At 35.0% G+C, this 13,469-nt stretch overlaps 1 protein-coding gene across 1 annotated transcript in view; it reads right to left on the reverse strand.

The window, feature by feature from the left end:
* Positions 1-10,631: 10,631 nt before the first annotated feature.
* The window catches only part of LOC140156633 (DDB1- and CUL4-associated factor 6-like), a 31,371-nt gene continuing 28,533 nt past the window's right edge, over positions 10,632-13,469 (reverse strand). The window contains exon 15 of the mRNA XM_072179566.1: positions 10,632-13,252. Within this exon, the coding sequence (XP_072035667.1) occupies positions 13,206-13,252 (47 nt within the window). The 3' untranslated portion in view covers positions 10,632-13,205. The remainder of the gene's footprint in view (positions 13,253-13,469) is intronic.

Consider the following 13,469-nt stretch of genomic DNA (forward strand, 5'->3'; position numbering starts at 1 on the left):
CAAACCCTGCTAGCACTGTACATTGTGTGCTGGTTCTGAGAGCAGTATCTATGGTATAGTGTGTATTGCTATCCATCACAGATCACAGTATGAACAGTAGAGTGTGGTATCTACACCTGATAGCACAGTATGCATGGTATAATGTGTGTTGCTATCTACCATTGAGAACAAGGGGTGCACTGGGGTGTGTGTTGGTATCTACACCTGATAGCACAGTATGCATGGTATGTGTATTGCTATGTACCCCTGATAGCACAGTCTGCATGTAATGATACAGTGTGTTGTTATCTACCCCTGACAGCACAATGTGCACAGTATGAACGGTGCAACGTATGTGTTGCTATCTACACAGTATACATGGTAAAGTGTGGATTATTATGTACCCCTGATAGTATAGTATCTTGCTATCTTGCTATCTATCTACCCTTGATGCTTGATGGCACCTACAGGGGGGCGGTAGTATGTGTGTACCCAGTTGCATAGCCAGTGTGGGGTGGTTGGGGATGGGGGCTATGCCCCCCCCCCCTCATCATGGCCATTGTTAAATTAACCATTATTTTAAAAGCATTTGTTTTTGTGAAAAGTTGCATTTATTGTAGATGCAAGGGGCATTTATGTGGTTAATTGTTAGTATCATTGGGTTATTCCAATTGAAATCCACACATCCCTATAGAAGACATGACCTTAATCTTCCAAACATGGAGTGTGAGTTACCTGAATGGGTGGCTCCATTTGAAATTCACACTCCCTGTGTGGGATAAGATCATGTCTTCCATAGGGGGTGTATGGATTTCAACTGGAATAGTCCATTGTGAGTGTATTAAAACGTGTATATTGTAATTTTAACCTAATTTCACACACTTTTGATTGGTAAATGTCTATGGGAACATACTGTTCACTTTCCAAAGAACAAAAACAAAGATTTGTTGAAAAGACGACACCATGAGATTTATTGATTGGTTGTCATTGTGGTTGTGTATTATATTCACAGGTTTATTTATAGAAATGTAAAATACATTATTGTGGAATAAATAGAAATTATTATATTGGTAACAAATAACAACATGCGGCGTGTCTTGTTTTCAGTTTTGTGTGTGTAAGACCCTAGTATATTTTTGTTATGTTCTAATTGCCCGATTCTGACACGATTATTAGAGAATAAAAGATAGGATTTTGTCTTTTGCCTGTCCAATGTTGTGTCATAAATGGATGGGCTGGCAAATATTTTGAGTAGTTACTACGATACGATAAAAATATTGGCCAGCTTATCCATTATGACATGATATTGGATAATGCATTCTTATTCAGTTTTATATTATGATTTTTTAAAGTAAAACTGCTTTTTTTTTCTAGAAAAAATTATTATTTTTGTGAGGACATACATGTACCTGTTGTTTTAAATGAACGAAACCATCACAAACATCTAAGCCGCTGAACCGTGTTCTTGGTTCGCGCACATGTATTACGCGATCGCAATACTGCACGATAATTGAGGATCAAGCTTGTCACCGTCTGATATATATCTGAAAACCAATCAAATTATGTGTATTCTTGACAAAGACACTCCAACTGAATAATGAGAGCGTTCAAATGGTCAGCACCTCGTCATTGTATTGTAATCCATTCTGGTTATACACACGCCACAACAATAACGAAGTCCATTGAGCAAACAATACCAAATGAAACACATGGGGAATTTGAACCGGCCATTTGCAAACGATGACACAATCATAGTATGCTGACAATATTGAGCGGATCGACACATGATACTTATTTCATAATTCGATTATGACACAATTGCAAACTATGAACAAACTTATGTGGACTAGGTCTAAATTTCAAAACAAACTTGTTACAAAATACAGAATATAAAACAAAACAAGACGCAAGTTTTCTTCATTGTCATTTTATTCCATTGGCATATAACTTTCCAAAATATGGGCTATTCCAGTTAAAATCCATACACCCACTATGGAAGATGTGACATTAATCTCCCACACAGACAGGGGGTGTAGATTTCAAATGGAGTCACCCATTCAGGTAACCCTGTTTAAAATTCACACTCCCTGTGTACCAGATTAAGGTCATATCTTCCATAGGGGTGATGAATTTCAACTTGAATATCCCAACATGTACCTTCTGTTTTAGGCACTATTATCAATACGTACATCCAATTATATATTTAGATGATTTCTTTTAATATAACGCTTTTACCAAGAAGTGTTGTAAATTTGATGAATATCTTAAGGGATCTGGAATGAGCGTTTTGACAGTATTTTTTGTGGGATATGAGAGCACATCAGACATATCGAATTGCATTCTGAATACGAAGAATGTCTTTCTGATATCAAATAATTTTCATTTTTGAAATTCACGATATAATACAAATTTTATGACAAATTATTAAAATTTGATATTTTTCACATTTTGATATATAACCGTCCTCGAAGTAAATTTTATAAATCTAATGATATATTCTTAAAGTGTATGTAGCTGGGAGGAAAAGCCGACGATCAATTGAAAATTTTGACCTTTCATATTGAAGATATGGATTTTTTCCCCAAAGCGACCTAATTTTTTTTTTTGTGTTTTGGAAAAAAAATTCATATCTTCAATACTGAAAGGTCAAAATGTTCAATTGATTGTCGGCTTTTCATCCCACCTACATACACTTTAAGTATAAATCATCAGATTTATAAAGTTTACTTCGAGTACTGTTAAATATCAAAAATATCAATTTTTAATAATTTGCCATAAAATGTACATTCTTCGTATTCAGAATGCAATTCGATATGTCTGATGTGCTCTAATGTCCCACAATAAATACTGTCCAAACGTTCATACCCCAGCCCTTAAAGGAGTGTTTCGTGATCCTAGCATCCTCTTTTTATGACATTTGTCAGTAGATATCCACGAAAAAAGCTTATTTCCAAAATTTCAGTTGATTCCGATTTTCCGTTTGCGAGTTATGCATGATAATGTGTATTACACTGCTCTATAGACAATGCGTTGTAATTGCGTTCTGGTGCACCAGAACGAAATTCAAATTTCACGATATCTTTGCAAAACGAATTAATCTGCAAGAAATATTTTGTACATAAACATTATGTAGCCAGAGGTTTCCAGTGATATAAAAATCTCAACTTTTTTTGAGAAAAGTGGGGGATGAGGCTGTGGATCACGAAATGCCCCTTTAATATCCTAGTAAATGTCTGAGAGGACGAGAGTGTAAGAATAGGAACAAATCCATACATGATGTGATCAAGCAAAATCAGTCGGAAGTCGGATATATTGATTTTGTATTTCCTTTTGTTTCCTATATTCCTTTTGTTTCCTATTGTTTTGGAAACTCTTAACTGCTCATATCTTTTGAACTGGTTGTCCAAATTCAATGGGGTTTTCTGCAAAATTTAGCGTTGCAAATGTTGTTTACAATCCTATAAGAAACTGAACATTTAAAATATCCGACTTCAGACCGATTTTGCTTGATCACACCACATATAATATCATAGCAGTAATGCATCCTTTTCAGTTTGGCAGACAGCCGAATCTGTATTCGTCTTTCGGTAAATTCATGTTATGCATGAATATTTGCTGCCCTCTTCTATCTAAATAATTCATGCGTAACATGAATTTACCAAAAAACGGCTGGCTGACGAACTCAACGATATAATATCATACCAGTAATAAATATTTGATGTTTTATGAGAATATAACACACTTGTAATGAAAATTTTGACAGACCCAAATAGCGCTCTGTTGGCATTATCAAGGCTCAAGTAATATTGAATGGCTTTGAGTGTGATATTGCACAAAATGGAAAAAAAATATACAGACAGAAACAATGGCAATATTTTTGCATTAAGTGCAATATATCTTGTGTCACATAAAAATAAGCCATTCAATATTATTATTATTACTTTTATCAAACTGACTTGGTAAATATAAATTATAACTGATATGACCAAAATCAGTGCAAGTGTGATGCCAATCAGCCAAATGTGTGCACACACACAAAGCATATGATTTTTAAAAAAAATATCATAGTCATCTGGGTTCTTCAAAGACTATGCGATATGCACATTAATTGTACTGCTCAGAAAGCTGATATAAATAATATCATAATCTCTTACACACTCAAAGCAATCCAATACTATGTAAATCTACATAGTGCGAGAGTATCATTGTTTTTAACATGGTTGGAAAAAGTGAAGTTGAAACAAACATGAGAAATTCACTAGCCCAATGGTTAGTATTTATTTCTCTTTTTATAGTTTATAATAATTAAACAATAACTTGTCCTTTACATGTTATTTGAATCAGATTGTGAGATGAATCCCACGGTACATAAAAGCGAATGACTGAATTTGAAATTCATTTCTTTTACCATGCATGGGAACTGGTCCAATTTTGGCAAGTTAGATCCAGGTGACATTCAAGATGGACAACTAATAATAGGCATGTCCACTAAAAATTGAAGTACATTTAAATTGATTCAGACCTAACTTATTGGCTTGGAATTGATGAAAGAAACATTTTGGCGTTTAAATAATCTTAATCGGACGTTTCATTCCAGAGATATGGCCTTCGAAAGTGTCACGGTTTTATATAGGGCTGCTAGAACATGTTAAAAGTTAAAGTCCAAAAGGAATACTAACAGAAAGTGCAACTTTAAGGTACTTTTTCTTAATGTATTTATTAACTAGCGTTATCTGGAACATTATATTTGCTTATAACAACATGAAAATAAGATCATCCTGAAAATTTAATCGATTTTGTTGACATACAACAAAAAATATAAGACCTCAAAACCCATGGTTTGTTTGGTGAAACCTCAAGCATGATCATAGATGGCCGCCATGGAAAATATCTCCATAGAGGAGATGAACAATAAGTGCATTATTTCAAATGAATAGCGGTAGTCTTAAACATTGTTCAATCTTTTAAGGTCAGCACATTTTATCTTCAAAAATTATTATATTTCATCATGGCATAAGTTTGGTAACATTAATCACTACCAATTTTGAGAAATTTGCTCCAACTCAAAGGTTATCTTTACTACATTGAGCAATACACTGTGTGTGCATGCGCCCACTATGGTTTCCGAGAGTGTGTGGTTCCCAGTAGTTTCTCTCCCTATGGATATAGGTACACGGTCTGTAACACAGACTAGGTAGTGAAGTAGTGCACGGGAAGTAAAAGATTTGAGATGGGCATGTAGGCTTAAACATTCTTAAATTTCTTAACATCCTGCACATTTTGTCTTCAAAAATAGTTAAATTTTATGAGTATGTAAGTTTGCTTGTCTGATTCACTCCAAATTCGGAGATAATTGCGTTTGAACACCTGATGCACGGAATGGTGTCACTTCAACCTGTTGTAGTTCTCATCTCATTAAATTTTTCATTAAAAAAGTTGATCTCTTCATGAAGGAAGGTCCTCTCTATTTACTGACCAAACAGGAAAAAGTTTGGTTAATGTTTTCTGGTGGAATCAGGAATTTCTTGAAACACCCTGATATAGGCCCACATTTGGATCAAAACAAGTATGTGCGCCATTTAACAGGCCTGGGATTTCTTGTATCGATCACTTTCTCCATAGACAATACGTGTGTGAGTGCACGCACACAGTAAATGAAAAATCGTTCTAGTGGAAACTGTATTAACAGTGGTCATCCCTACTAATAATGGGAAAATAAATAAATTTCAATGTCTTTCAATATTCACACATGTTCATAACATTGGTTTATACATTTTTATGATTGCATATGCAACATAATATATATCATTCCATTCCCAAACAAAATATAATTCTTATGCATAGCAAGTAAGTTAATGGACTGCCTGTATTTGGCAAGTATGTATTCCAAAGTGGAATACAAAGATTCTCAAAAAATTAACAACATTCCACTTCAGTGATTGGAAAGTTTACTTATTTATACCTTTGACTGATGTGTGCTGAGCCCCCTGTGAGTGAGGCAACTAACATCAAATGTTGTTTTCTTTGTTATCGGGATTCAGTGGTCTATTAGACAGGGATAGTGCCCCATACCATTACTTGGCAGGCCAGCTCAACTACCAGGCACAAATCTACCAAATTTGCAGTGTGCATCTACTATTTGGCCTGTTAAATGTCAAATTTAACTATGACTATGGTCCAAAATAGTGTGAAATTGCAATTGTCTATTCTTAGAGCAGATCAGTGGGAATATTTTGCATTAAACAAACTGCCACTGGCCAATATGATGCATGCCCAGAAATTGCTTTCTGTCCCATTTGCTCATGAGTGCTCTTACCAGATATATGACTGGCTCATAAAGGTGGCTATTACTGAAATGAATTGAAGGGAAAAAGCAATCCAGAAAATTATGGATTGGATGTCTTTATGCATCTTGCCTTTGGGTTTTCAGGCCACTTCTGGGAAACAAACTTGTTTCATTTTTAGCCTAATGATATCAAAAACAAAAAAAAAATATAAGATGGGTCACATCAAATTATCTTATACCCTCCTCAAAATAAATGTTTTATGTAATACCAATTACTAACTTTCAAATCCTCTTTGTAAGTGTACACTGTACAGTACCAAAAGAATTGACTCAAAGAATGACATATTCCTTTGGTAAAGAAATAAAGTAGATTTCAGATAATCACATTTACATAATAATTTACAGTATTTGTATACACAGCATTTGCTATTTACATTATAATACATATGTAATAACATTCCCAAATACATAATTTATGTTTGCATGATTCCAAATTGGAGTCTCTGGACATGACAGCCAGTTCTGTATTGATCAATGCAATGCAATGCACTTATGACAATCAAATCTTTGACTATTCGCCTGTTGTACGGTTCCGCCATATGCGGGGAGATCCTCAAACTGGCAACAGACATGAGAGGAAGTATTACATAACTTTACGCAATGTTATATGACTGGTTCAATTCTCATATGCATGCTGCCAGATCGAGGCTCTCATCCCATCAGGTGGAATCGTGTAATGGGTGAATAGTACAATAGCTTTCAAACCATCTTTAAAGTTTGCAGGGTTTCAAGCCAGCCCTTGCAAAAATATAGGAATATAGGAACATTTTCAATGAAAACATGGGACAAATACAGGACAGTGGAAGTCAAATACAATGGATATCAGAGACCAGTAACTATTGTTAAGGGGGAAACATCCCAAAGAGACTTAATCTTTTGCATGATTTTGTGCATCAGTTTTGGACTGGTGTAATGTCTATAAATAACACTGGCCAATAAAATCTACCTGGTGTCCTACTGAAAATTAATGACAACAGAACGCACAGTGAGAAGAAATTTTGAATTTTACATAAAATTCACCAGTGCAAGTGAAAATTTTTTTTCCTAAACTTGGAAAAAATATAGGAATTATAGGTCATTTTGTAACAATATAGGAAATTCTTAAACACTTGTGAATGTTCCTGCAATCTTATTGGTTCTTACCCGTGTGATATGACACAATATCACACGGGTCAGCGTGTGTGCATCAACGCGATACGCGTACTCGCAATTTGAACCAATCGGAGGCGCATAGCAACAACGGGACTGATCGATTAGAGGTATAATTCCTTGCAAAATGTAGGATTTACTTTGATTAAAATTTGTAATACTTATGATATTTTTATTTGAATTGAAGTGTTTAAGAATGAGAATAAAGGTATTGTTTTTAGCCGCTGTCGGCATCTATCGTCTCATATAACACTGGCGACACATTATTTTTGGCGTAAAATAATGATGTCGCCCGTGTTATATGAGACGATAGATACACTCCAGGGGCTAAAAACAATACCTTTATTCTCTAAATATAGGAAGAGTTCAAACAGAAAAACAGGAAATATAGGGCTGCTTAAAGCCCTGGTTTTGGGCAAAGGTTACAACCATTGGTATAACATTCAACCAGAAAGACATACAAAATAATAACTACTGTTAACTACCATGAAGCATGATATTTATGTGCATTAAAATTTCGTGTTGTGCATGAGCCAGCCCATGTTTCTGTGACATGAAAGTTTTGCGACTACCGTGATGTTGTAAATTCGGAGTTAACAACACGTATGGTGCACAGTTCATTCATAAATTTCCACTCGGCAAAAGCAGATCGCCTCAGCAGCCAATCAGAAGCAAGTGCGTCCAACACAGTAAATATGTTATGTATGCTTTAAATAGGCGCTCGTCAAAGGTTTACTGCAAATGATTATAGGCCTATAGGAAGAAAAATATTTGTGTACATGAGAATTTTGCGAATCAACTGCACTTGAGAAATTTGTGATATTTTAATGCACACAAATATTTCACGCTTCACAGTACTGTAAAAGTGGAAATTTTCGCATTACATTAATTTTCGCACGCAACACAGCTACCGCGAAAATAAAAACGCATGAATATGTTCTTTTAATGTATAGGGTCATGTAAGAAAACTCAAAATCATGGAAATTAAAAACAAGCAATGTAGTTCAAAATCGCCAAAGCGTGAAAAATTATTCGCGCGAAAATAACCACTTTTACAGTATATCATGCGATAGGATAGGAAAAACACACACTGATTGTTTGCGATTATAAACAAACCACTATAAATTGCAATATTAATTCCTTTAAACTCTGATTACTTTACAGTCTATAATTAGCATATTATACATGTTTTATACCTCAATAGAAAACAAACAAATCATTATTGCACAAAATTAGACAAAAATTATGAAATAATGTAGATTTACAAAAACAAAATCAATACAAATATCTTCACCAATAGATCCATTGGGATATTCCATTTGAAATTCACATCTCCCTGTGGAAGATGTTACTGTAAGATAAAGGTACATTTTCATAAAAGGACAAACAAATTGCATAAATAATATAAAACCATTAAATATATAGTAAAAGTCAGAGATAAGAAACTAGTTTATATCTGACGATCCACTCTCCACAGCCTGTGAATGGTTAGTAGCGCTTAAAAGGAAGGCTGATTCATCTTGTGCCTTCATCAGAAAAATAAATCGCAGAAAACGGTAAACAATGTTGATACTTTCACAAGAAGTAATCGGGCATGAGAATACACCTTCCTAAAAAAACCTGAAAATGCATGCGAAATTGGGCAAAAAGTACCAAAAATGGGCTGAAATTAAATAAAGTTGCGGAAAAAAAACTGAATTCAGTTTTTAAACTGAAAATTCTCATGCCTGAGTAATAAAAATTTTTGAGGCATTGTTGACATGGTGTCTTCAAGAAAAAAGTTTCCTATTACTGACACCTAAGTTTTGAGATGGTTTGAAAGTGCAAAATTAAACATAGCCCACACTGTGATCTGCTGCATTCAGAATCAATCATCAAGCCATTTCTGATGTGAATTTGATTGATAGGTGACATCAGATGGAAACTAGTTTCTTTATATCTGGCTCTGACTATAGTAATTTATTTATCTCTGGCTCTGACTATCGTAAATTCTCTCCCTGTGAGTCGGCGACATCAGAGTGCATTTCATTGGCCACTAACTCGCTGAGAGTACAAATTTTATCAGCAATAATACAGTTTGCATTTCTGAAACAATTCAGTGTTTCAATTTTCTTTATATTTTTATCCCCTGCTTAATACAAGACAAGGTATTTACATCAAGAAGGTATGTAAATAAATATCAAAGAAATATGTAAATAAACACCAAGGATGTAAATAAATTTCAGCACCAGTGTGCAGCAGCCCATAAAATGCAGCAAGTTCAAGATTATGACTACAAAGGAATAAGATCAAATCAGTTTGGATTTACTAAAGTTTGATCAGCTCAAAAGCATCACGGATTAATATCGCTATCTTTTATTTCAAGAATTGTGTTGTGATGTCTCCAAGATGCACCACAACTTACTAATTCAAGTCTTATACTTTGTCTACTTTCTTTAAAAAGTTTTATTAATATTGGTCCGGTGATTACGAGCTGATCAAACTAGTTAACCTACAATGGGTGGCAGTATATAAATGCAGCCAACAACAAAATCACAGTTCAACATAAATAAATCAGAATGCAGGTTTTTTGCTTTCGTTTTGTTTTTGCAGGGGAAGGATCAGTTCTCTGCTGTGATTGTAGGTTCTCCACTTCAATACCACCATCGACCAACTGCACATGCGGGCCACCTGGCATTAATGTTGTTTATGCTTTGCTCTCGAACAATCATGAGCTCTGTTATATAGTGAGTATGTATGAAAATATGTATCATACATGGGAAAAAAGCACAGTTTATGGGTAGCATAACCTAACCCGGACTGTATAATGACCCTGACACATAGCACAGCAAATCATTATTTTAAGTCTGATACACATCATTTGTACTGTCCTTGATTACAATTTCAAATTTGAAGCTGAAATGTTACAGAAGTGGCACTTCAATGTATATTTGTAGAGTATGTAATGAAGTTGTAATTTTAACATCCCTTTGCTTATTATGTATTACAAGTATTTTAATCACTCTAGAGGGCTATCCCACTCTGGCCCCAATTAAATCTGGTATAGAAAAATGGCGGATATTACAAAACAAACAAGAGGCAGAGGGAGTATGAATTTTAAACACAATAGACAATTGGGTAACTTCCATTTGAAATACTCCAGTTGTGAAGATATATAGTCCGTCAACTCAGCAGTACAAAGTAAATAGACCCCGGAAACTGGAGGTATGAGAATAATTATTTCAGTGCAATGCGTGTGTAAATGCTTCTTTGGCGCGCCAACTGCAGCGCAATTTGTACTTGTCAAGCGCACCATGCTCTTATGCGTCAAAATTTTTAACACACAGTGCATGTGATGCAAAGCATCTACTCCCGATGCCACAGATTTGGTTTGTACTTCTAGGTTGAAGCAGTATAGGTAAAGACAAAATGATTAACCCTAACTAATTACATTTTAAAAACATACTCCTTCTGTGGAAGATCTTTCCAGAATCTTCCACAGGGGTAGTGTGGATTTCAACTGGAATAGTCCAATTGATACCCACACACCCAACACAAATTGGCCTCACTCTAGCCAGTGTTCAATATACGTATACCACCCAGGGTTAAACCAAACTAGGACCTGTTGCAGCCAGAGTGGTATGGTGTTGGGATGTAGGTATCAATTACACTGAGTAAATACTGTATCATTTGTTTTGTAAATATCCACTAGTTATTTTCTAAATATCTACCAGATTTGAGCAGGGGCTATTTTAACATGCCTCACTGTCACGTACGTGCCGAGATAAAATATTCGTACAGTGACAATTAACACTCCGTGTAGATATGCTTTAATAGTAGACAATGGTAGAGCCTTTCTTACGGTCACATTCAGGTAAAAATGTCAATTTTTTATTTTTGAAACGCACTCTACTTCATCAACACTTTTATCTCATTGCACGAACGTGACAGTGAGACACGTTAAAATAGCCCCTGGATTTGAGTGGGGCCAGAGTGAAACGGCCATAGTCGAGTTTGTCCGGCTTGTACTCTCATATCCAGTGTTCGAATTTAGGAAAAATAAATGGTTGTCCCACGGACAACCAGATTACAATTTCTGGTTGTCCGTCTAAGTTTTTGGTTGTCTGTAGGCCTACAAATGTGACTTTTGGCTGGATTTACGGTTGTCCGGCGGACAACTGAATCAGTATTTTTGGTTGTCCGGCGACTTTTTTAGTTGTCCCGGGCAACCGGACAACCACAATTTCGAACGCTGCTCATATCTAACAAACATTGTGTATGATATTACATATATCACAATTTTCTATACTCTGAAGTATAAATTCTTGAATAATAAAATCAAACAAATATAAAGCTGTTTTCCTTTTAGCACCAACACATAATGAATATTGTGGCAATTTATCTTACTTTCTTCATCAATTTGCTCATAAATAAATCACAAAATAAAACTCCCTTTTTTTGGAAGACTACAACTCAAAATCTAAACATCCCATGTTCAAAATCTACTAACAGAAATAATCTCATTTGAGGATGATTTCAAATCCAGCCATATCAAATTGCAACACATAGAGTGTACCTTTTGGCATTAAATTGCATTCTTTAAGTTCAGCATTACAGAGCTTTGCTCATGTAGCGCTTCTTGGCACAATGCATTACACGCAAACACCAACACACCTTAAATCTTGCTGTATGTACATGGCTTTACAATCTGATGGTACACCCTTTGCCCATATGTGACATGATCAAGGGGAATGAGTCACATGTCAACCCTGGTCAAAAATGGGTTTTATATATGTTTCTAAAGAGGGCATTTAGAGCTTTCAGAAACTGAAAACCCCATGTTGATACAACCTTTATTTGTGAAGTTACATCAATTTATCAATCGCTGAAAACAATAGGAAACAAAAGAATTTTAAAACTTTCTTTGCCAATATCTCAAAATCAATGTTAGCGACATCCGACTCACTTCCCCTGATCGTGTCACATATAAGCTACACATGATGGAGTTCCATTTTTTAAAAATTCACACATTTTAGAATTGTTAATTTTCATGACCATATCTGGAATCAACATGAAAAGTGCATTAAAATGAGTACCAACAAGCCTGGTATTGGTTCAGTGGTTCTTAAGATAGCTCTTGTTCAAAATATTTTAAAACTTGGACTTTTTATGTTGAAGTTTTGGCCTGCATGCAGAGCATAAAATCGTTTCCAGCTGAAGAAGTAACAACACCCGAGAGCATTAACAATTACCAAGTCCAACTGACGGTATGACCTTCAGTGAGAGAATAATATGGAGATGAAAATTCCATCCAAACATAATTTGTTACTGTTTTCGATGTACATTGCATATTTCACGAGCTGTGAAATGCTGATATTACAGTACACAATATATTATAGTATTCAACAAGGTCCTTCAGCCCCGCCTTCAGCGGTGTCCGATTACTCTTCATGATTATCGTGTAAATAAACATGTTGCTATGCAGCGTGATCGGCGAATGAAGTGCCAATATGATGATGGCATGATTCAATTAGCCAATCAGAACCCCACTTCCATGTTTACGCTATAAACGGCACCAAATCGGCAGACCACTGAAGAACCTTGCTGAAAACTATAGTTGTTGTTTTTAAATAGATTTATGTAATGATTGTTTTGATATATTGTCACACTTGCAAAGAGAATTAATGCAAAATTTGTACATTATCAAATGCACAGCTGCATGGGATTCAATCTGACCTGATCTTTTGACCTCTCAGCTTTCCTCTTCAGAGCTGCTGTGTGATTCTTGACGTCTTCGTTCTGGGGGAAAAACAAAATCACATACATAAATGTTTATGAAAAATCATAATTAGAATAGAATAGAATAGAATAGAATAGAATAGAATAGAATAGAATAGAATAGAATAGAATAGATTAGAATAGATTAGATTAGATTAGAATAGAACAGATTAGAATAGAACAGATTAGAATAGAATAGAATAGAATAGAACAGATTAGAATAGAATAGAATAGAATA

This window comes from Amphiura filiformis, chromosome 7 (assembly GCF_039555335.1).
Source record: "Amphiura filiformis chromosome 7, Afil_fr2py, whole genome shotgun sequence".
NCBI lineage: Eukaryota > Metazoa > Echinodermata > Ophiuroidea > Amphilepidida > Amphiuridae > Amphiura > Amphiura filiformis.